General features: G+C 36.4%; 2 protein-coding genes across 2 annotated transcripts; both read right to left on the bottom strand.

Annotated features, from left to right (window-relative positions):
• Window positions 1–1,834: 1,834 nt before the first annotated feature.
• Taf11 (TATA-box binding protein associated factor 11) lies at window positions 1,835–11,523 on the bottom strand. The gene is made up of 5 exons (XM_090169044.1): window positions 11,390–11,523; window positions 3,915–4,340; window positions 3,643–3,730; window positions 3,311–3,407; window positions 1,835–2,030 (listed from the first exon to the last, which is right to left on the bottom strand). Exons 2-5 carry the CDS (start codon window positions 4,331–4,333, stop codon window positions 1,897–1,899), a joined length of 738 nt encoding a protein of 245 aa, XP_090025170.1. The 5' UTR covers window positions 4,334–4,340; window positions 11,390–11,523; the 3' UTR covers window positions 1,835–1,896.
• LOC149954395 (uncharacterized) lies at window positions 4,748–8,191 on the bottom strand. Its single transcript, XM_090169043.1, has 2 exons — window positions 8,051–8,191; window positions 4,748–6,865 (listed from the first exon to the last, which is right to left on the bottom strand). The coding sequence occupies exon 2, from the start codon at window positions 6,812–6,814 to the stop codon at window positions 5,432–5,434; it is 1,383 nt and encodes a 460-aa protein (XP_090025169.1). The 5' UTR covers window positions 6,815–6,865; window positions 8,051–8,191; the 3' UTR covers window positions 4,748–5,431.
• Window positions 11,524–25,582: the final 14,059 nt, after the last annotated feature.

The raw sequence follows: 25,582 nt of genomic DNA, 5'->3' as shown, positions 1-25,582 counted from the left end.
AATTAAAATTTAATGCTTAATTTGTATCATTTATTTACTTTTTCCCTACATACTAGCAGCATTGGTGGTGAAGTAATAATAAGGAAATGTTTTTATTGGGGAATTTCAATCAATTTAATGCACTTGAAATGGAAAGTGTTGATTCACAATTCACTAAAATTCTAAATAGATACCTTCAAAATGTCACTCCCAATATAACATGACCCCCTTATGCAACCCTTACCAAAAAATAAGTTGGATTTCAGTTTGTATACACATTATTAGTTGATATGAATTTGGTATTAAGTAGGCTCAAGTTGTCAGCATATTTCAAGTTACTAGTTGAAGGGGTAATAAGTTGTTATTCAGTTGGTAGGAAAATACTTCTTTTGCTAAGTTTGTAATTAGTTGGTTTTTAGTAGTCAGGAAGTTACATATTATTTTTAAGTTAAGTTAAATGTAAATGTTGATTCTGGTTTAGTTGGACATACATTGATTAATAAAGACGATTTAAGTTATTTTTAGTAGGCATTTGTCCCAAATACAAACTGAAAACCAAGTTGAAATACAAGTTGTTGTAAGTGGTTTTTAGCCAACTTATTTTTTGGTAAGGGAAGGTTCTTAGAAATAAATTGAAGTTAAATTCTTATCACGTTTTATGGATCATACAATACCCTAAACCTGACCTAAATTTTTAGGAATAATGGTTTTCATTAATGCTGCTGACCAGGTCAGCATGATCAATTTCCAAGTCTGATTTTAAACAAAATTGGGTTACTAAAATGTAAATAAAAGAGCTATTTGAAAATTTTCTGATACGTCTAATTTTCTCACTTTTGAATCTGGCATTGTCTACTACATTTAATATCCTCAACCTCTATCCCCATCCTAGACTAAACTCTTAACTACAGTTGTAAGTCAAAGGAAATTCTGCAGAAAACTTTCTAGAATAAAGTAAAAAAAGCATTTAATTCCATGATTATCCTAATATTGTTGGCATATTTAAATTTTGCAGCATTTTCACAAAGTAAAACTAAATCTCTATAGATTAGTCTATAGTTTTTACCCTTAAAAAGTTGTCTCAATTTTTTTTCTGATTTCAGGAAAAATAATACTTTACTCTTAACTCACCATTCCTATCATATATTTAAATGAATTTATAATCTGTCAACAGAATGTAACTGATTTCTTGGAAACCAACATGGATTTGCATGGCTATGAATAAATAGGACTTGGGATATTCTGGCATACCAGTAATGGGAAACAAATGAAAGTACATATAAATGCGAGACTTCCTAAAAAACATTTGTACTAACGCACTGAAATAGTGAAATCCCCAATAAGAAATTTGAAAAGATAAACCACGAGTAACGCTCTTAGTTTGTTGACTACTAGCACTCTGCATGAAAATACAAATGGCTACAACGAATAGGTGAACTGTCAATACTGCACCATCATCCAGAGAGGAAGATAAAAAAATTTAAAGCTTTTATAAACTGAGTGTCTCTCTTTCCCAAGCATAAATGCGACAGTCGATTCCAGTCTGTCAAAGTAAATGTTTTAATTTTACAGCCTAAATGGATACTTCTCTCATAAGCTATATTATATACTTACATGAAATATTATAATTGTATTAGAAATATAAATTGTATAATTAAAAAGATAAATTATTTCTGATGCCAAAAATGAGCATGTAGGCATTTAGCAATAAAACTAGTTTTAGTGAATTTTGGAAACAACACAGCCTAGGAAAAACGCACTTGTACTATTTCTGGTTGAAATGAAATGGTCAGGTTCCATAGCCACCTATATTTGTCAGATTTCAAAATATTTCACTCAATAAAGGTATTTAAAATACCACATACAAAATTTGTTTATTTTCTTTAAACATTTACAAGTGAATTGCAGTGATGAATTTCATCTGTAAAATAAAGTAGTTTTTGACCGACAAGTTGGTATTGTTCCTTTCAATCTCAAACGTCGTACAGCTTCTCTTAAGTGCTTTGGTTGTATTGGACCAGTGTCTTCATAAGCTTCCGTAACATCTAAAGCTAGATTATTATATACAAATAGGTAATTTAATATCAAATAATTTATTTTCTTTTGCAAACATAACAATATCTTTAATCTGGGTTTGAAATAACTGAACAGGGTTCATACAGACCTGGAAATATCAGGGAATTAAATTGTTTACAGAAAAATCAGGGAAATTCCAATTTTTTTTAAATCAGGGAAGTTTATGAAGGTTTAGGGAGTTGCCCTAATGAACACAAATTTACATCAATTTAAGTCTTTAATGTTATTCTATAAGTTTGTCACTTTGGGGAATATGTTACGGAGTGACATCGCATCACAAGACAAAATTATCCCCCTAGCGAGGTGCTGTTAAAGGCTATGTGTGACACTTTAGCAAGCTGATGCAAAACGGCGACGAAGCCTGTAATGCTGTCGGTCTTGCGAATAGCTCTCAGTAAAACTTTTGCATGTGAAGAATAGTTAGTGTCACACTTATGTAACAATATTATGGTTTAATTTCTTATTATAGATTTGACTTTATTTCTACTTTTATACTATAATATTGAACCAATTTAACTTAATGACAATCATGAAATTAGTTACTCTGTAAATCTTAGTTTTATTTTATCTTGCACCTGGAAATATCAGGGAAATCAGGTTGCCAATAGCTGTAGGAACCCTGGTGAACCACAGTGCTTCAAATTAACTTGAGTGATCGGAGGTTTGAAAGTAGATGGAATTTTAACAGGATAACTTGCGTGATCATAAATTGGTTATTACAATGCCCAAGCCATACCAAAATAAAATTCCACCAGATTTAATACTTGTACACTATTCAATTTTGTATTTCTAAAAGAAGAATGTTTTATACTGCAACCAAATCAAAGCCAATTATTGAACATGTGATTACACAAAAATTTTATTATCTCATGCGCAAATGGTATTTGATTGTATTTCTACCAAAACTTAATCAGTTAGAGCTCGCATAGTGAGCTAAAACTATTGCTCTCTTGGTCAATAAGAGAAAAAAAAATTCACCATTTCATGATGAATTTTGGTCCACTTCCGTAGCCTGAATAACGCAAATTTTGTAAAGGACTACCCCATTGTTTGCTAAGTTTATCCCCCAGCAATATCACTGTAATGGCATGCATGTTGCTTACATATTAACCCTATGATGGTGTAGTGGGTGTTTGCTTAACCAATTATATTGCAATTTTTTTAAAGTTTTACCTGTCTAAACTCTGATATTGTAAGTGAATCCTGTTACTTTCCTGTAGAATTCCCGGTATTAATAATCTAATTAATTTCTTACCTTCTTCGATTACTTCGCCCACAAAGACTTTAGCAATACCAGAAACTGCGATTACAACATTTTGGGATACTGAGCATCCAGTAATTGATTGCATCAACTAAATTAAAACAAATTTTAAGCATGAACCAGATTTTTAAGTCAACATTTCGATAGATTTATTTGTTGAAATAAAAGTTAAAATAAATATTTTAGGTTTAAACCATGTAATTTAATAGACATTTTACTAGCTTTAATTTCATTAATGAGGACTGAAACAAATGATATAAAAGTAAGTAAGTTCAGAAAAAAACCGACTCAAATTACCAACCATTCCAGTAATTTTCAAAACTTACTCTTTTTATTGCAGCTTTTGGAAATGCTGATCTTCGATACATCTCATAGCGATTTAATTGCTCTTCAGAAAAATTTGATACTAAAACCCTACAAATAAAGTACAATGTATTTTCGAACAATTTTTCCGAAAAAACAAATAACTTAAGTTATTTTATTTCCACTGGATGAATAATGCTCAGGGAGATTCTGGCTCCAAGTTAGGTAAAAATTAGTGGCCATGTAACCAACAACAGTGCTATTGTAGCTAAAGAAGTTTCAAAAATATACATACTGCATCTTTTCCCTTTCTTCTTCTTCTAGCTGTGCTTTAGTTTTACTTGGTTGTTGGGGAACAGTTTCAGGGAGACTAGAACTCTGTTCATCATCCAAATCTGGATTCCAATCACCTTGACTCGAATTCCCTTCCATCATGAGTTCGTCATTTGTATCCATGCGATTTTCCACTGCAGACACCGATAGTTCATTCAAATCTTTTTGCGAGAGAGTAGGTTCTTTAAAGATGCCTAAAGGTGCTGAGAATGTTTTTGGTGAATTTTCATCAAGGTTCATATTTTTTGGAGGCATAAAATCTGTCATTTTCACACTGTCACGGCTATCATCACTTCTTGCATCATTTCCTGGCATGCTTTCAGAGTCTTCAATGTCACTATCTTGTTTCATACTATCAAGTTCTGCCTTAATGGAATCCATTTCCTACCTTAAATATATTAAAGTTTAAATCTTATCAGTAATAAAGGTGGACCAAAAATGTCTAGGAATATCCAGTTTCACTGTTACTTATTTTTAAAAATAGCACAAATAACTATCTTAAGATTTTTTTCTTATAATAAGTCTTAATGGCTCCCTGGTAAGAAGAAAGATATCCTCTAAAACACTGTTAAAATGATTGAATATTTACTAGAAATGATACCTATTATTGAGATCATTTGAAAGTGGCCGTCCTAATGGTTATTTAGTTTCGATAATTTTAGGTATATTTGAATAATGCGAGCACCTTCTGAAACTAATCACTAATCCTTAATAATAACTTAAGCAAAGGGAATATAAAACCAAGTGTAAAAAAGGAATTTTTTTTGCTCTACATTATTATGGGTATCAAAGCGATTTCGATCCAAATGTTTTATTTCAAATTTACAAAAGCAATATCCATAAGATTTAATATTTTTATGAAGAATAAGTGTCAAAAATTATTACACAGTGGGTTCCTTATGGGCTTTAAGGTTTTGAGTGTTTCCTTAGCCATTCTGCTAGGTATGATGTGAACACTGCCGAAGGATCCAATAAAAAAATAACTTCACTCCCAAAGGGTGAGTGTAAATGTTAGGTAATAACAGAGATAACCCTTAATCAACATTAAGAGTAATGACGCAAAATTTCAATTTAAGCATTATTCATTAACTACATTTTAAAGCAAAACCCTAAGTAAAAACTATGAAAATTCTACAGGATGGATGGTGGTTAAAATTTTGGATTAGTTCTCTAAGGAAATATGGGCTAATTTAATCATATTACACATTTTAAATATATAAAAACCAAATTTAAATAGAACCATTTATTTTCATTACAAAAAAGACAAATTTCATTAAACGCGCGCTACTAAAAAAAATTTACCTCAATTTTAATTAGCAAAAATAGGGAAAGAAATTCTTGTGGTATACATATTATATTAACAATTACTGGTTTATTGAGTTTAAACAAGAAAATGAAAAAAAAAACCATACACAAAATGTTAGTAAAGTTATTTCAATATACCGAACACACAAACCATAATAAATGCAATGCTTTCAATTACTTCGGGGAGAGGGATTGCATCTCTTCTAATTTCTTTTTATATTGTTCAGCCTCATGCTCTTTCTTAATCAATTGCGCTTTATATTCTTCAGCTTCTCGTTTTACAGCCTCAAGTTCAATTTTTAACTTTTCCCTTTCATCATAAACACAGCTTTCCTCTTCCTCTGGCTCCTCTTCTATTTCTTCTTTAATATGTCCACAATCTATAGGTTCGGCAACCTTTTCTTCAGAGCTTTTTTGGAAAGTCAATGTTTGCATAAGCTCAGCAGTATCATTCTGGGCTGAGCTAACTAGCATTATGGGAACATTTTGGGTATTACCAAGCTGTGATTCATCTGTGACAATTGTGTAAAGTTTTTTATTTTTCCCGGAGTTTGAAATCTTTTTATCAGACTTATTTAACACATTTTGATGATCCTTCACCCAATTTAATGCCAATTTACCAGCTTCTGTAAGAGAAATAGATTGGCCCCCCTCCAAAGCAGCTGACACAATATTTGAATTGTCAGCTGGAAGCATTTGAATTCCATGAGTTTCAAGCCACTGCAATGTATCAGCAGTAGTAATATTTGAATTTGGTGCAGTGGCTTCTGCCAAAGCAGCTAACGTGGCTAGAACTGAAGTACTTGAATCTGAATCTTCTTCCACTTCCGTATCATTTGCACTCTTTTCATTATCCGCTAAAGTTATGTTCTGTTTCTGAAAGTTAGACAGATTTGCTTGAAGAATAATTGGTTTGTTAATATTCTTAGAATTTTGATTTGGAATAGCTTTCTTTGTAGTAGATATTGTATTAATTTTTCCGACAGCAAGTTTCTGAACTAGAGGTTTAAAAACTACGGGACTCAAAGTGTTTGTAACTTTAGCTTGTTGACTCTTCATCTGAACACCATTATTGCCAATTAGATTATTTAGAATCTGCACTATATCTGGACGACCGTTATCAACAGCAATATCAGTGGGAGTCTTAAAAAATTTACTGGCGGCACACACATTAGCTCCATGCTTCAATAAATAGTTTATAACATCCTTATGACCTCTTTCCACTGCCCAATGCAACGCACTCATCTTTAACATGTCCTTCGCTTCAATATCAGCTCCATGTTTTATTAATAATTCAACAATTTCTAGGTGTCCTTCTTGGGCAGCAACATGAAGAGGCGTCCGCTCTACTTTTGTTCGAGCATCTCTACTGATCCCTGCTCGTAGAAGTACCTCAGCAGTTTCAACATGACCATACTGAGCTGCTAAATGTAATGGTGATGTACCTAGCCAATCTGTTGTAAACGGAGCTCCACTAGTCATAAGTTTCCTAACTTCTTCAGTGTCACCCATTTTGGCAGATTCTAATAAATTCTTTCCTAAATCGACAAGAGACATTTTGAAATTTATGAAGAGTCTATTTGTGGAACTGGAATTTACAATTGAAATCTGAAAACAAATGAAAAATTCTATTAAAAAAGGCACATAATACAGAAAATTTTTCAGTAAATATTCAGCCCCATTTTTATTTTCATTAGTATTGAAATCTTGGACAAATTTTGAATGCGCATTCTTGAAAATTCGTTTCTTTTAAAGTTAAAGATACAGTGAAACTCCATTATTCTACTTTGCAATAGTTAATTCACAAAGAAAAATTGTGAAATTCATCATTTTGTGGATCACCTTTTTGGCATAGGGCATTGCCCTGCTACAGTAAGTGTGGTTTCAGAGTAACTAAGTGGGGAAATTTTAAATATCCATAACACTTTGTTCATAAAATGTATTGCGTATGTCTTGCTGGTTGGCCTTCAAGTGAAGAAATAAAGACTAGTTGTAAAAAAGGTTTGTATTCGTTCTAGCAGAGATTCTCAGTTTTGTGTTCTCTTCTAAATACCAATGGAGATTTTTATTTAGCTTTTTTACCTTTTTGATAAAAAGAAAACTAGATTTAAAGCCAAAATAGCAAAGATCTGTAAAATGAATGTCAAATCTATTTGAGTTAAGTATGGTTTGTAGTTGGCCTAAATCCTCGCCTAGTTAGGAGAATCTGGTAACAGACCAAACAAGAACATTAAGTACAGTGATCTAGCTTTATCTACACAAGAAGCTAAAAGGATAGAGTTTTATTTAACTGTCTATTAGCCAAAACATTTTGAAAATAAAGTGAGAGTTGGCAAGTCTCGTGACACTAATTTTTAATCCTAATAATTGTTACTTTGTAAAGGGGAAAATGAATAAATAGTATAATAAGAAATTTATTTTATTAACTTAAAGTAATACAATGGGGTCAGTAACTCTTTCTAGCGAACCATGTAAAACTATTGCTTCCATGGGTCACAAAGATTTTTTTATGAATTAATAATTGACTTTTTTATGTTAAAGGTTTTATAAGAATTTCAGTGTGATTTATAAATTTACTTCGTTGATGTAACAAATTGTTGTTTACATCAATTTTCAAGTTATATCTTTAGACTGTTTCATTTACGTAAAATAAGATGTTTGTTACAAAGCAAATTATATTTGAGTACAAATCTTGCCAATAAACACAGGACATTTTCTTTCAATGTTTAAAAAATAGAGGAAATGAAGTATTGGAATCGAGAGAAAGTCTTTTAAATTTCAAAGTATATTTACTTCTTATAAAGTCATTTTGGGTTGTGGGTTGTAGCCAATGCGCTCGTGAATGAACTTTGTTTTTGATGAATTCCCATGCACTTCATGAATAGAAGCTTTTTCATTGCCAGATGCTTCCAAGTCCATGTTATTCGCACTTTTTCTTTCTTCTATTTCTTTCTTCAAATTTTCATATTCTTGAACATCATCCAATTTAAGTTCTATGCGAGTCGGACTTCTTCGAAACATTTCAACTAAAGAGATACCACGTTGCTCTTAAAATAACACAACCATTAAAACCATTAAAACTATATGTACGCAAGGCCAATGCGGAATGGGTATGTAGATGTCATTTGCCAAAATGTTAACAAGGGTCTCTAGTATTAAACTGCACAATAATTGTACCTTCATAATAAATGACTAGGAGCCCCAGCATATCTGCCCAAGAATGACTATGTTGAGATGATTCATGGGCACCACACATCTACAATCTAAAGGTAATAGTTAGTGTAGGGAGCTGTTGGCTTGTGTGGCATTAAGGGCTAGCTACCACCCTCCTACGCATTGTAACCCGGCCACCTGAATTTATGGCTTTAAAAGTCGCTTGATGACTTAGGTATTAGACTAGCTGATAATTATTTTTATCTCCCACAGTATGATATGGAGTACGGAAGGATGTCAATATGACCAAAGGCCACCATATTGCTTTGTAGGCCTAATGGTCAGGGCTCTTATCAGTAATAGGCTTAAAAAGTACTCGGCCCTACTTAGAATTTTTGATGCCCTACACGTATGTATTATAAGCCGATTGAATTATTACAGCTAACGATTTTAAATTGATGTTAAGGTTGAACTCGTTTTAGCACTGATATTATAAAAATTAAACAGCTGTCAAAATTAAATTAGATGCCTATCTAGTATACATAAGTCTATGAAAATATATTTATCGTTGTTGTACCAGTGACACAAATGCAATCGATTGTACTGAATATGTGAACCAGGCAGTTTCATGTTTCAAACTGAGTAGCGTTTTAAAATTCTAAGTATAACCCCATTGCTAGACATCTCACATGTGATGGGCAATAATGTAAGTTGGAACAAACAAATAACTGTTTGTCACCTTCTGTCATGTGGTGGGATATATTTTTGATTCAATTAATAGTTCCCTGTTTACCTGAAACCTTAACTAGTCTAATTTTCAGAATACAATAGCTGTCACACGTATTTTAGTTATAGAATATCGTAAAGTTTAAGTGAATATCAAAAGCAAATCTAGTCAAAATAATATAACAGCTATTAAGCCTTTCACAAATTTGTTTACAATTTTTCAGCCTAGATCGGAGTTTGGTGAGGCAGCCATACATAGCTAAAATGATAGCCTTGCTTAAGACCATACTACATCAGTGCCTTAAAATCACCTAATTATTAAAGGTGCGATAAATGATAACCATATCAAATTAATAATATATAATAATCAGCTAGGCTAATACCCAAGGCACCACCTTAGGCCCAAGTCATCAAGCGCCTTTTTAATGTCTTTAAACATGTGGTCGGGTTACAATGTGTAAGAGGGTGGTGGCAAGCCCTTCATGCCACGCTACTCCGTTAGCCAACACTATATCACATTTGGGTTTGTTCCTTCAAATGTGAACAGTCAATGAGCCCAGATCGCTTTTGTGATCTTACTTTACTCGCGTATAAAAGTATTAACATTTGAACACTTCATATTTTTATTATCCAATCTCGAAAATTGAATACTAGCTTATTTGCACTTTTTTTTCTTGGAGGAAATATATGACGAATGGATTTAATCACTGTAAATACTAATCGGAGTCATGTTATGGCTGTGTGAACTGTGTAGTTATAGAGCTACATTTATCTTTTGGGGTGGTGACAGCCCTGGTGGCAGAGCTGGCGCAGAAGCACTAGAGGATGTAAAGTAAATTACATTAATCAAAACAATTGTAAGGCTTAGCCAGCGCTGGACAAGATGAACATTCGCCTTCCCAAAGTGGGGTTTGTTATATCTTACTCTATAGTCTCATTACTGTTAATTACTAACTAAATACTAACTTATGTGTTAGAGTTGGTTAGTCTCCAAAGACACATTATCCTAACATCTGAACCTCTGATTTAGCTAAAGTGTGTTTCAATTGCATGGGAAGATAAAATATTCCTCTTTGATTTTCTATCATGGCAAGGAGTATACTAGCAGATCATTAGATGGGTAAAATTTGGCACCTTATCCATGGTTAAGTCTATATATAACCATGGAAACGAAATCATGTGGTCACAAGGCACAAGCCAAACTAGAGATTGTTAAAGTTAGAAAAGCATAAGGAATTTAGCGTTTTCAAAATTATGAGATGTTATAAAGCCTAAAGGATTTAGATTTTTTTTACTCTTTGGTCTTTCTAATACCAATTCTGACTGAAAACGCAGCCCCCAACCTAAAGCTAAATGGAGTTAATCATGGATAAGGCACCAAATACTGACCCTTGAAATACCTCTTTTCCGTAGCCTTCAGTAAGATTTAATTTTAAAATGTCCAAATAATTGGAACAAATATCACAAGGAATAAAAATTTATGTCAAATGATTCTTAAAAATAATTCCAGAAAGGTGTCCCGAAGGCTTGTTAATCATTACTTTGTAAGCTAGAGTGTCTAATGGGCAATAAGCCTGCTGGTCTATTAGGAACCTGGTCAAATGGGGCTGTGCCTTTTCAATATCATCTTGAAACCCTTATGGGATTAGCACTGCTGCATTGACATGTTAAAATATCACTCATCACTTCTTAAGATCCTCTTCCATAAAAACTTGTTGAGGTAATAGTAGGTGTAGGGAGCTGTTGGCTGGCATCGCATGAAGGGCTTGCCCCACCCTCCTAAGATATTTAACCCAGCCACCTGAATTTAAGCAATAAAAGTCATGGGGCCAGGGTGGTGCCTTGGGTTAATGCCTAGCTGTTTATTAATATTATTATTACTATTATTATTATTATCAATAGCACTAATAGTTTAAAAATGTTTGACTACAATCCTATTATGTTTCCTAATTATTACATCAATACAAAAAGTGATAAATACACTTCAAGAAATAAGCCCTTCACAATTTCTGAAAAATATTTGGGAAGTGCACAATATTGTGACAAATGTTCTTTACAAACATATCTCAAGTTCAGGTTGAAACTGGTAGGGGTAAGAGATTGTATGAAAGTTTCATTTGAAGCTAACTAGCTGGGTAATTTGGACCTGGCCCTGGGGCTACAATTTTCCCCCCGGGCCTGAATAGAACAAGATGAAGCAGTTAAGTTTGGCCATAAATTTTTAAATGGCAGCTAATGGGTGCCGAAACTTACCTATTCAGTTAACAGATTTCCAAAAATTATGTCCAAATCAATAACTAATCTATATATATTTTGATATTTCACCCGAGGCCTCAGGCTTCCACAGCGAAAACAAAGGGAAGTAGAACTTAAATTACTTGATACCGGAATTTATTTTGTTTTGGTAATCACGCCCATTTTAGACCAACTTCGATTAGCACATAATTAAAGTTGGCCGTGCCATTGACTTTAATTTTTTTGTTTATTTTCTATTAAAGGGCGACAGCTAAACAAGGACGTGTTTTGGAAAGCGGGAAGATATTGTTTAGTCACGTGACACAAGGGTACTAACCATAGACATAATAAAGAAATAGACACCTTACGCGGAGTTTTTTTTTTTTTTCAAAGAAGAAAGGGCTGATGTGAGTCTGAGAAGACCGCGAGCCCGGCTAAGACACCATCTGATTAATCAGGGAGAGATATGTGTAACGGCCACGCCAACGGGAGGATACGTGGGGACAGGGGTGGGAACACCCGTGGCGGAAGTATTCCGACCACCCGTTGGGGGATTGGTGGGCGTCCACAGACTCTGCCTCCCGGACGCCTGGGATTACAGGAGTGAGCCACTACTCCCGGCCACGCGGAGTTTGATTTGACAAAAAAATACGGGAGCGATAACTAGCAGACAACCCATAGAATTCTCATAGGTAACTAGAATGTTGCCGCCTACGGCCGAGCTTTGTCGCCAGTTCGTTTTGAACCTTCAGCCAATGAGAGGCCGTAGAGTGGTTCCGCCAAGGAGGATAATAATCCTCCTTGGTTGAGTTACTAAATCGAGCGCATTAAATTCTTGGCAGAACCACTCTTTGAGCTCTTATTGGCTGAGATCTGGCTATCGTCTGCCACGGCATTTGGTCCATTTGTCAGTTACACGGCAGCATTCTAGTTACCTATGAGATTTCTATGAGACAACCGGCACTCCGGCAGTAATGCTGTTCCGTATTCCTGGGGTACGTGTAAAGCGACACTTAAGTTTGGTGGCGCTTTAGGCTAGGCGCCCACTGGCTCTCCGTTTCGTATCACTTCGAAAACTCTGCTACCTTGAAATATGAAAGTAGTAATGATACACTTATCTGTGATGAGTAAGGGCACATTTATAAAACAAAACTGAGTATTTTAATAAGAGCTTTTGATCCATAACTTGCCTGTTTACTAGCCATGCTACTTCTACTACTTTTTTTTATCTCGCTAGATGGAGTCACTTGGCGATTATAGTATCCATTCTCCAAGACAATACCGATACCGCGGCGTATTAAACTCCACCCCTTCGCGTGAAATTCTGTGAATTTCGTCGCAAACTTGCCCTCGTTAAATTCGCTCTTTATTCTTCGTGGATAACAAACGCTGTTTTTATCGTGTTGTTAGTAGCCAACCCAAGCACTCGCAAATTCCTGATCTTGGCAAGGACTCGCACATTTTACAGTCACCAGCCGCTGTTGTTGCGAACCAGGTTTCATGCTCCCTCTTCACGGCCGAGCTTACCAGGAACGGATGTATCAAAGGGTGGTCCATTGGATGACACTGACAAATCTCACAGCTCTTATAGGTGTCCGACTACGTAGTTGCTTCCCTTGTCATATCTCATCTGGATACTCATATTACTAACACCCTGTGGCTATAGCACGGAAATATAAATTGTCACGTGTATTGAGAAGCTAGTGGACTGTTACGCTTGATAGTGCTCCTCAATCAGACGTTATATTCCTTGACCTCGACACTGTCCCCCACCAGCAACTTCTCCTATGGAATTCGCAGTGTTACTCTCTTGTGGTAGCCTCATATCTTGATGTGTGTGAATTTATCGTGGTCTTGCCCGGAGTTGAATTTGATTGGTATACTTTTCTCTCTGGTGTTGCCCAGGTGTCCATTCTCTGGCTCCGGCTCTGGTTCTGCCGTCATTTCTATGCTCTCTATTTACGCTGACGACGTCACTCTCTCTCGGGGAAATTGCTTTCCTAGCGACTTCGATGCTCTTCAATGTGACTTGGAACAATTTTCATCTTGGAGTTCTCAGTGGAAGCTCCAGCAAAATTCAATAAAATACAACACCGTAAGCCTTCACCGCCTTGGAGTCCAAAACCTCCGAGCAGCCTATTGGATTTCTATGGCTCGCACTTCCAGATCATTTTCCTAGGTTGATAGAGCACTTGGCTTTTTCTATCGGCTAAGTCATGCTAGGTTGTGGGAAAGCACAAGTTTTAGATGGTAGAAAAGTAAAGCTTTTCGTTTTTCTATCTCACTCATATTTTCATAGGACGTCGTAAGCTTCACCCAAGTCCTTAAATACATCAACTGCACAGCCCTTGTATCGCGTCGTTGTGCTAAACGCTTTGTGACTATTAACTCTATTATTCATAAACCTAATAAAGTACTATCAGTCTATCCTCGATCTCAAATGCTATCTCATATCTTGGGCTTGGTTTCCACGCGGGTCGAAACATGGCTTCACTTATGTCTTCCCTTCATGCGGACCCTCTGGGATGCTATTACGTAAGCTTAGAGCTTCGAGATTCGAGAGCGATATGTCGCTAGATAACTCTTTCGATTTCGAAAGGAGATAACGAAAATTTCAAAATTGAATGCTTCAACTTTTTATTGAATTATGCTTTTCAACAGGGAGCCTATTCGCGACCGAAACAGTTCTAGGTGACGCTGCGGTGCTGACGTTTTCTCGCCACTTCTTGTGTGTAGCGTCTGCTAAAATCAAAAATACGTAAATCTGGAAATCTATGCCGTTCTGTGTTGTATTCTACGAATAAAGAAAGTTACTCCAAAAGGACAAAATATCTTTTCATAAATTTCCGCGTTAGTTTTATAACTTTGATTGTCAATATCGTCTGCTTAAACGCCACCTCTTACTGTTTTCGCCTGCCGCTAAAAGAGGGCGTACCCATAGTTTTCGGTTGCGAATACTGTATGTACACATTCGAAATACAGTCTTAGATTTCAACCAATAAAAACTTTTGAAATAGGAGGGAACAGAATAGGGGTTGCCGATATAGAAAAATTTTGAAAAAATATCGTCTGCTTGTTGTAAAAACTATAATTTTGAGACATTTATTTAACTTTTGATACATGGATTTGAAATTATTTGACACGGCCGCTATGGGCGAGAGAACGCGAGAGCATGCTCAGTTGACTGTGACCTGACTAATGCCTTGAAAAGGGACCTACTTTATTTAATTGTCCCGTCGTCTACTTAAAAATGAAACACTTATCATTGACTTACTTGAGCTGGAAGTTCATAAATATATAAATTTTGGCTTAGTTATCGAAGATTGTAGTCCATCGTATGGAAAGTCTTTACAGAATACGAAAATATTCAATTGTAATTGATTTTATCGAACTGGTTAAATTGAAAATCTTAATCGAACAAACTTTGATCGTGAGATTTCGAATGTTTACAGAATAGGGCCCAGCAACTGCTTCGAAGGAACTATTATGCTCCATCCTCTGTGTCCGACTGGAACTCTTGCCGGACCATCTGAAATGTGATCCGAATCGCTCGAAATTCAAGTATCTAACTGTTTGATAGTAGCCCAGCTTAACACATTGCCTTTGTCAGTTTTGAGAACTTTTGAAAGGTTAACCCTATGAATGTATTCATGGAAGCCATTCATACGCCATATAACATGCGAGGCACAAAAAGTGACCATGTTGGCGTCTCTAGCAACCTTGTTCCTGTGCTGCATTGTATTATTGTTGTGACTTCTAGCCAAGTATTTGCCATTTAAAAACTCAAACTGCCAGTGGTGGTATAGGTAAAGCAATTAAAAGTACATCAAGACAAAGAGGTCGGCCACACGAGTGTGCTCTCGCTCTCGCTTTGTTTTAGTTTTTTGCTTGACGGTTTTTTTTTAGTCTAAGTTTCTTTTCCCTATCCCTTTTCGCTTTCTCTCCCCGCTGAAGAATTCCCCATTTTGTATGAGTTTACGCTTGGAGGAATAAAACAAGTATACAGGAGTTGCGGAGAGCTGCGAAATCGGTTTCGTCAGTGACCGTGAACTCGCGCGAGACGGAGGGGTTCAAACGCGACTAGCGCCAACTGCATACGGAATTTTGCAACTATTATCGTTTTATATCATTGTTTTCGCGTCGTCTGGTTTGTTTTATTCCTCCAAACAAATACGAGTCATTTTGGAAAAAGGCGCAAAGAATTTAGAAATGTTTCAAAACAAACCAGACGACGTGAAAACAATGCTATAAAATGATAATAGTTGCAAAATTCCGTATGCAGTTGGCGCTAGTCGCGTTTGAACCCCTCCGTCTCGCTCGAGTTCACGGTCACTGACGTAACCGATTTCGCAGCTCTCCGCAACTCCTGTATACTTGTTTTATTCCTCCAAGGTTTACGGAGGCCAGATCTAGGAAAAAGGCACGCACAAGGGATCTGGACAACAGGGGAGCAATATCTTCTGGCTTAGAAAAGATAGCGCCATCTACTTTAATACATGTCAACTAAATCTGTGAAGAAATAGCAGATAACTTTTGAATATGAATGTTCTTTAACTGAAACGTTCAGCTTGAAGTAATATCAAGATCTCGCGGTAGATGGAACTCTTGGAAGTGAACCTAGCTCTTTATTATATTGTGTTTTAACTTTATCTTATAAACATAAATAACTTATTTCCTAATAAGCAGGTTACTATATAAACCCAGTGTATACTTATTTATTATCATGGTATGACTAATAAATGTTTTAACTTACTTATATATTTGGATCCTGATTACTTTATTTCATGGTGTCAGAAGTTTGGTTACCGTTTTTAACTAGTAATGTTTTAAAGATTGCCTAACCAAGTTTAATGACTGCATGTAATATGTCTTCATCAAATTTCCGTGCATGGGCTGAATACAAAGCCACTTTCAAGATCTTTGCGACTGCATCTAAACTTTCAACGGAGACTGCTCCGATGCAAGTAGCAATATTTATTTATACTTTAGGCCTAGTTGGCCGGAAAATTAATGATAATCTCACAATCCATTTACCGAATGAACAACAGCACCCTACCTTAGAAGAAATATATAGAGCTTTTGACGCATATTATGCACCATATAATAATGCTGATTCCCACAGATATGTCTTTTTTCATACAAGACAGAAACAACAGCAACCTTTCGATGACTTTTTGACAGATCTACGCACTAAAGCTCGCTGCTGTGAATTTGCAGACTTAAACGATTCACTTAGTTGCTACCAAATTTTGGCAGGTGCACATGTTGTCAATCCAGAGCTGCGCAGGAGGCTTTTCTCTCAACAAAACCTGACTCTGAATCAGGCTATTGCCATCTGTCAGACTGATGAGACCTCTGCTAGTCATGCTGACCACTTACGTGCCACTAATAATCCTTCTCTCATGGCTGGTGTCGACATGATACATACTACATCACCGTTATCCTCGACCTGGAGTATCTGCTATCCGCCATTCCATCTCTCAGCTTTCTCCACGACAACCATTGAATTTACGTGGTCGGGGTCCAACTTTCAACCGGTCTTTTGTAGGACGATTCCCGTCGCCATTACAACGTCCTTCATACCGCCATCAATATCAAAAACGACATCGCCATAATAACTCGCCGATAACCTGCCCGAACTGTGGTCTACATCACTTCCAACCTAATCGATGCCCTGCATCAAAGGCTTAATGCCATCACTGTTCTCGTATTGGACATTGGGCTGCTCTTTGCCGTTCTCCTACAGCTCGAGTATGTGAGGTCGCCGATTCTGAAAGCGTTCTCTCTGCTACGGATCAATAACTTATCGACTCTTAATTCTACACGCTGACCAGGATGAGTATTCCTTGGCAAGTCAGCTACAAGAGACTGGTCCACGACGACCTGTATACAGTACGTATCAGTTGGACCAAGACTTCCGGCAAGCCATCCAGGAAGAGCCTTTGTATCAAGAATCGTATTTTTTTAAACCGCATACTCCTGAGATCGACGACGGCTTTCCCTTACCACTAAATGTTCTAATGGCGCTCCGTGACTGCACTCAACTTCAACCCTTACACCCATCGGATGATGAATGGCATGAGTCTATATACGTAAATAACATTTCAGTTCCTTTCAAATTGGATACCGGAGCTCAGGTGAATATTCTTCCGCAACCCTTATTCGACCGTCTTGCTGTGAAACCTGTCTTGAATCCGCTGGCTCGCCCGATAAAGGCGTATACTGGTCACGATGTTCCAATCTTGGGTATGGTTACCTTACCGTGTGCTTATTTTGCAGCTACTAAACATCTAACATTCTATATAACACCTGCGCAAACCACACCAATCCTTGGGGCGACTGCTTCTGAAGCCTTAGGTGTCATTTATCGCGCAAGAAGGCCACCTTGTTCTCCGTCTGCTATTCATGCGATAGAAGCATGCGGTGATCCAAAGACAGTAATTGACCATTTCCCAGGAGTCTTTAAAGGAATTGGGAAGCTGCCTATTAAGTATCAGATTCACCTGCGGCCATGTGTTATTCCATTTGTTTCCGCACCCCATACTCTTACACACGCTTTACGACAACCCGTGTATGAAGAACTCCAGATGATGACCAAAAATGGGATTATTGCTCCTGTCCAGGGTCCTACGGAATGGGTGCATCCGATGGTTGTTGAGCGCAAACCAGACGGGGCTGTTCGTATTTCCAAGAAAACTTAACCCGGCAATCAGACGTCACCACATTCATATGCCAACACCACAAGAGATTTATTCTACTTTACATGACATGAAGATTTTTACTGTTCTTGATGCTAAGAGTGCATTTTGGCAGATTGAATTGACAGAGGAAAGATCCTATCTGTGTACATTCTCAACTCCATTTGGTACTTTTAAATATCTCCGACTACCGTATGGCTTATGTACTGCATCTGAAGTTGTCCAGCAAGTGATGCACCAGCTTTATCCACGAGAGCATTTCAAGTCGACTAGTATCTCTACGGACGATTTCCTCATTGCAGCACCAAATATGAGGGAACATAATATTCTTACCCATATCTTGGAAACTGCAAGTAAAAATAATTTGACTTTCAGTGAAAGAGAATTATAGCTATCACTCAACCACGTTAAGTACCTTGGACATATACTTACTCCAGGCGGGATTGTGATTGATCCAGAAAGGATCAAGGCTATCACTGATCTTCCACCCCCACAGAACAAGCAAGCCCTTCAAAGGTTCTTGGGTATGGTAAATTACCTGACAAGATTCATCAAATCTTACTCTGAGCAGGCCATTCCAATGAGGGCTCTACTGGTGAAGGACGTGGTTTATGAGTGGAATCCAACCATGCAGGTCGTATACGATAAAGTCAAGACTTAAATTTCTACAAGACCAATATTGGCAATCTTCAATCCTTCAATGCCATGTCGAATTACCGTGGACGGCAGTTCACATGGAATTGGTGCAGCACTTCTTCAGGATGACAGTCCCATCGAGTACGCATCTACTACGCTTAACCCTACCCAGAGGAATTACGCCCAGATAGAAAAGGAACTATTCGGTGTATTGTTCGCATGTGAAAAATTTCACTATTACGTAGTAGGAACTCATTTTAACATTGAGACGGATCATAAACCTCTGGTAGCCATTGTAAAGAAACAAATGCACATGCTTTCACCACGTCTTCAAAGGATGATTTTAAGGCTACTTCGATATTACTTTACTTGGACATATGCCCCAGGTAACAAACTTTTGATTGCAGATACTTTATCACGCACAGTAGCCCCGCCAGGATTTTTTCGCGAGTAGGCACTGCGTGATTAAGAGGCCCCCATAAAAAACTCCTTTGTAATTTTTGTTGTTCTTTAACTAGCCAAATTGTATATAATTAGTTAAAAATTTTATTATTATTAAATCAATAAAATTTTTATTATTATTAAATTAATAAAAATGTTATTATTATTAAATTAATAAAAATGTTATCATTATTAAATTAATAAAAATGTTATTATTATTAAATTAATAAAAAATTTATCATTATTAAATTAATAAAAATGTTATTATTATTAAATTAATAAAAGTTTTATTATTATTAAATTAATAAAAGTTTTATTATTATTAAATTAATAAATTTTTTATTATTAAGTATATTATTTACAAATAAATATTACCAACTTTACTTTTAATCGAAGAATTCCACCCTACGATTACCTCTTTACCCAATTTCATCAACTACTTATTTAGGCTTGTCTCCCCCATTGTTAAGGGGGAAGACTACAGTGGCCATTGTCTAGTTTCGCGCTATTTCAAGCTGAACTGTTTTATTGTTGTGTTTTAACTTATTAAATTAATATTGATGTGTAAAACAGCTTCTTGTTTAGTTCTTAAAATAATTTTGACAATTTTAAATTTCAAAGTAATCTAATTATTACGTTTTAATTCGGACCCCCGGAGCTAAACACGTTGGGCAAGCGCCCAAACTACCCTATAGTAGTTGACCTCTTGAACAATAATTTTTCTCACTAAACTTGCTTTTAAATCATGACATTTTTTTAAAATATCTAATATTGCAATAAAGTTTGATCCACGGGATTTGGATTCCATGTAGTCTAAGTACATTTTGTAGGCTAGTTGGTGAGAAGATTTGTTGGAAGTGAAGTGTTCTTCGAATTGTGTCCCCATGTTTTTCCAATCCGAAAATCCCTTTAGAAATGCAGTGTTTCTACTGCCTGAAAAATGACGGCAACAAAAACAATACACTGCATCCTTTGCAACTGAATATTCAATCATTTGATATTTGTCATACCAAGAAGAATTGAAACCTCGATTTTTACCGCCAATTAATCTTTTAGGAAAAGGATTTAGTTTAGGCTGACCTGGAATGCAATCTTTATCTAGACTAATATCCAAGTTATTCAAAGCGTGTAAGCCCATTTATTTTGAATTGGACACGTTGTTTGATGTATTTTGTGCATGGTTAGAGTTGGGGTTTGCAATTACTTCTGCAATTTCTCCTTCAGGAGTCAGTTCCATTTCTATATCAGTACTGACGTTTGGAAGAACTTCAGCAGTATTACTAAAACAGTGACTGTTATCAGTCTCCAAGGATTCTAAACCCTTTCCCAATTCTTTGACTAGGTTTTTCTCAGAACTATAGTTATGGCTTTGCGCCGACGATTTCAAAAAACGTGCCATTGCACCTTTCTGATTACTAACGAAACTATCTTCCCTTTTCCATTTTTCTCATTTTTGGGACCCAGATAAAAATTTTCTGGTACTCATATTTGAAAATGCTACTATTATATACTAATAGCGAAATAACCTTAAAAAGGTTTAAGAAAATAAAACTTAGTTAAAGCTATGTAGTCTTCAAACAGACTTTTTAATAATACCAGCTATATCAAAGCCCTGAAAAAATCGGTTTGAATATTTTTTCTAGAATAGCTAATTAGCCTTGAAAAAGGCTTTTTGAATAATTTAGCTAGAATAGCTAATTAGCCTTCAAAAAGGCTTTTTGAATAATTTAGCTAGAATAGCTAATTAGCCTTGAAAAGGGCTTTTTGAATAATTTAGCTAGAATAGCTAATTAGCCTTGAAAAAGGCTGTTTAAAAATTAGCTTAAAACAGCTAATAGCCTTTAAAAAGGCTGTATTGGCAAAGTTAGTCTCGGAAGAGACTTAGAAAAAATTTGACTGGGAGAGAATCGAAATTAAGAACTACCTGTTTGTTCAGGAGCAGAAAACGAAATGAAGAAACGCGCGTTTTCTGGGACAAGTCCGACCACCGAAGGTCTAGGTCCTTTCTCTACGATCAGTGGTCACTGATATCACGTGATTTCGCAAAAGGGACAAGGAGTAAAAAAGAAAAAACCCTAATCCCCAGGACGCTCTCTATTCAAAGTAGTGACTTTTACGATGCTTTACGCTTCGACTTCAGCTCCGCTGGGATTTCCCTTCGCTTAAGCGTTGCAACGGTTTATGTCGTATTAAAGAAATCCAGTTTCTCACTTTATGCCCCCTATTGTAGAATTCCTAGAAACTAAGCTTATGTTTATTGTGTTGGTTGGAGCTAAGTTATCACTGAGGCGAACAGGTGGTTTTTTTTTGCTGCTTTCCTTGCACGACGGACTTCCCCGTCCCGGGCCAGTCTTTTGTCATATACTCTATATCAATGTTAACAGAGTACACTACCAAAAGCAGAAACCACAGTCTATTTAAAAAAGAGGTGATGTTATGAACTATAATAGCCAGGGGCGCCACTGGGTGGGGAAGCTGAGGGAGCTCTAGTTTTATGACCACCTAAACAGTGGTCTACCGGCTGCCGACATGTTCGGTACTCTTACTTAAAACTTCATATGTAAAAATCATCATCATCATGGAAATAAATCTTATAGCTTCAATAGAGAGTGTTTAATTAACACATCAGATTGATTAAATCTAGATTAGATTTTTTAGTCTTGATTACCCTGATTTAGTCTTGATTACCCTGATTTAGTCTTGATTACCCTGATTTAGTCTTGATTACCCTGATTTAATCTTGATTACCCTCATTTAATCTTGATCACCCTGATTTAATCACGATTACCCTGATTTAATCACGATTACCCTGATTTAATTATTTTACTATTATTAAGACGCAGCCAAAATGGAAGTGACCTGCCCCTCGGAAAAATCTAATCGACGAATGTCATTCCTTGATTAAAATGCCTTTAAAAAAATCCATTGCAGGGGAAACTTTTAGAAATCATGTCAAAATTTAAAAACAATCGTTAAAAGTCAGGAAGTTTTTGAAATAAACATTATAAATGGGGCCTCTAAATCAGGCTGGGAAACCTAGATATTTATTTTTATCTTTAACTCAATGTATAAAAGAGCGATGCTCACTGTAATTTCTGGCTTTTTCACGATAATTCCAACGATGTAAATATAACTGAATTTTAAATTAAATGTTTTTATTTTTTGAAAGTGTTTCCATTGTCTGATTACATTACTACCTACAAGTCACGTTCAGGTTACTATATAAACCCAGTGTATACTTATTTGCAGTGCCGTCTTTCCCATTGGGCCCGATGGGCCCTAGCCCAGGGCCCCGAGTTCAAGAGGGGCCCCCTCAGGCCTAATACAAAACCATTCAATATTAAAAATTTATCTTTGAAATAATGAGTAAACGAAGGTATATCTTGGCCCTATTTTCGTATTTCACGTTTTATTACGACGGGTGGACAACGTCGCCACATTTTTAGTCTATGCTGATTTCTACCCTCGATAATTTATTTTCTATCACTAACAGTTTTTCGGACACAGCCTATTTTTACCTCTCCGAGGGGACAAAGTCCCCTAGGAGGGGTTATACAACGACCGTGTCTGTGGGTGGGTCTGTCTGTCTGTCAGGACTGCGAACGCGTTCGCATTTTCGGTGCAAAGTGTAATCACTGCGTACGCAGTTTCTCAAAGGGTTGGCAAAACCACCGTGTGACGGTGAGCGTTAACGGATGCATTTGCGGTTTGGTTTGGATGGTGTTTTTTCGCTCACCGTCGTGACGGTTTGGTGTATTACGTTTTTGTAATGTTTATGCGTAGGTTGTAAGTGTTGAATTTGTTGTGTTTGTGTTCTGATGGTTGTGCATGTTGAGTCTGTTGTGTTTATATGGGCGTTTTCTCTCCAACTTCTTCTTAATGACTTTGGGACGGACCGAGTGCTGAGTGTAATGCTACCTCTCAACGTCCAATGGCAGGGTTTCCACCAGTTGTACACGGTATTCGTCTTAGTATCAATTTGCGACCGCATCGGGCGGGATTTGAACCCGAGACCTCCTGATTGACAGGCGGACGTTCTACCACAGAACCACCGACACTTGTTACGCCTTATTGAAAATTAGACCTTCAGCTTTATCGGAAGCGTATTTAATAGAGTAGGAAATTTTGGTTTAATTGAAATAGAATTGAAATTGAAATTATTGCATCGAAGAAATTCTAATTTAGCGTTTCTCTATTGATTAAAAACAAATGCGCCACCCAGGTTTCGAACCCAGACCATTCGGCTTGGCAGTCGAGCGCTCTACCACAGAACCACCGATAGCTGCTTAGATTCACTGAAATTAAGACAGGCATCGTAAGCATAATAGGTAATAAAGTCTTTTTTTATTAATGAATTTATGAAGGCCTAATCTGGTATTTTTTAAAGGTTAAATCTTGTTTTAGCGCAGTCAGCCGAGATTAGAGGGTTAAAGGGTAGACCCTGTGGGTGGTCCACTTTCTTAACGACCTATATATAGTTCTGTTAATTCAAAGGAGATAATTTAACGTTAATTGCTTTAAGAGCTGGCGGTTAGTCAAGTGGCTCTCTGTGCTTTGTTGATGGTAAGGTTTTTGCTTCTTGTAAATACATTTGGTGTGGATATTTGGATATCTACGATTTCTAACGCAGTCAATGATTTCTTGGGTGTGCGAGTCATTATATGATATTGGAAATTGGACGGCATTGGTCTTTTTCATGTGGTATGCGTCACAACGTCAACAGGAAGTGAACGAGTCGTCCACTACCAGATATCTACGGTATCTTCATCAAGGGCGAGTGTTGAAATAAAATGAGCGTTAAAGATGCGGCAAGTATTTCGTAAGCGAGTAATTCCAAAAAGCCTCTGTAGATATTTCTTTCATTAAAATTTGCTTCGTATTATATTTAACTGATAAACTTGTTCTGTAAAAGGGTTTAATTCAATTGTGCATTGTTATAGTACGTCTAACTTACTGTTGTAACTACTTAACTTATGATATTCTGAATAAATTAAAATTGGTCGTTTCGTCTCAATTATTTTAATTATAATTAAAATTTTATACCGGGCGGGATAGAAATGGGTTAATATTTTTAACAAATAACTCTAAATTGCGGAGATATATCTTTAAGGGTTATCTCGAGAAATTAATACCACTAGGGACAATTCTTCCGAGGAGAGGTATATTTTGGCTTGCCAACTTGTTATATATTAGTAGACCATAGTGGTTTGAATGGGCGCATCAATAAAACATCTTCAAGGAAATTGCCAAGAAGTCTTAACTTCCTAAGCAATATACGGACAGACGGTACATTAATAATTTAAAAAATGTATACTGTTATTTTACTATTAATTACTACAATTAGGCTAGTAGGCTAGTATACTAGTCTTTTATATCCCACTTCAATATTACTCGACTCAAATACTCGATGAAAAATTTCGTACTAGATATCCTACTCGATTGCCTAAAACCACTACTCGCACAACGCTAGTGAATTCGAATTGGAATGTACTAACATGCCGCAGCCGCCGTTACACAGACCTTCAAATCCAAAGACCAATAATATAACATTTGGACCTACCAATTTAAAAATATTTACCTCGAATTAATTAAGTGGTCCAGTGGACAACAAACCCCCCTCTGTTTTAATTAATAAACTGGTCCGGGCAATTTTTAAACTGGTCATTTGCCCACTGCCACCGCCTTATTTCCCACGCTGATTATGGAACCGATTTGTGTGGTCCTGGATTTTCAGGAGTTTGTTTTTACACGGCCAACTTTGATCACGCGCTGTTCGCGCTACTACGGCCAACACATTCGTCGAAATTCCGCGAGCAAGGATTTTCCCCCTATAAACTGTACTATAATGTGTAGGAGTTCAGCGCCACGCTCGGTGGTTATATTGTCCCCAATGTAAAAACTATACTAAAAATAATAATCCGCTAGGGGCGCTGACGTCATACACATCTTTTGCTCATAGGTTAACACAGAAACGTCAACGAATGAGATGTAACACATTCGTCGAAATTCCGCGAGCAAGGATTTTCTCCCTATAAACTGTACTATAATGTGTAGGAGTTCAGCGCCACGCTCGGTGGTTATATTGTCCCCAATGTAAAAACTATACTAAAAATAATAATCCGCTAGGGGCGCTGACGTCATACACATCTTTTGCTCATAGGTTAACACCGAAACGTCAACGAATGAGATGGCCGCTGTAGCGCGAGAGATGCGCGAGAAATCAAAGTTGGCCGTGGTTTTTATAAACTTCCAAAAGAATGTAATAACTTAAGTCGGTAACGTCTGTTATCATACACAAATATTTTTAAATAGTTTGAGCACTATGGGATAATTGTTTTTCTCCGATGCGTTTCATGAATGGTTATTAATTTTTAAATATAAAAGTTTATAAGAATTATTTTTGTTTTTAACTTTTCTACAGTTATTTATTTCAATT

Source organism: Leiobunum rupestre, chromosome 3 (assembly GCF_980474605.1).
Source record: "Leiobunum rupestre chromosome 3, qqLeiRupe1.1.hap1, whole genome shotgun sequence".
Classification (NCBI taxonomy): Eukaryota; Metazoa; Arthropoda; class Arachnida; order Opiliones; family Sclerosomatidae; genus Leiobunum; species Leiobunum rupestre.
This window is presented reverse-complemented; position numbering and strand designations above follow the sequence as displayed.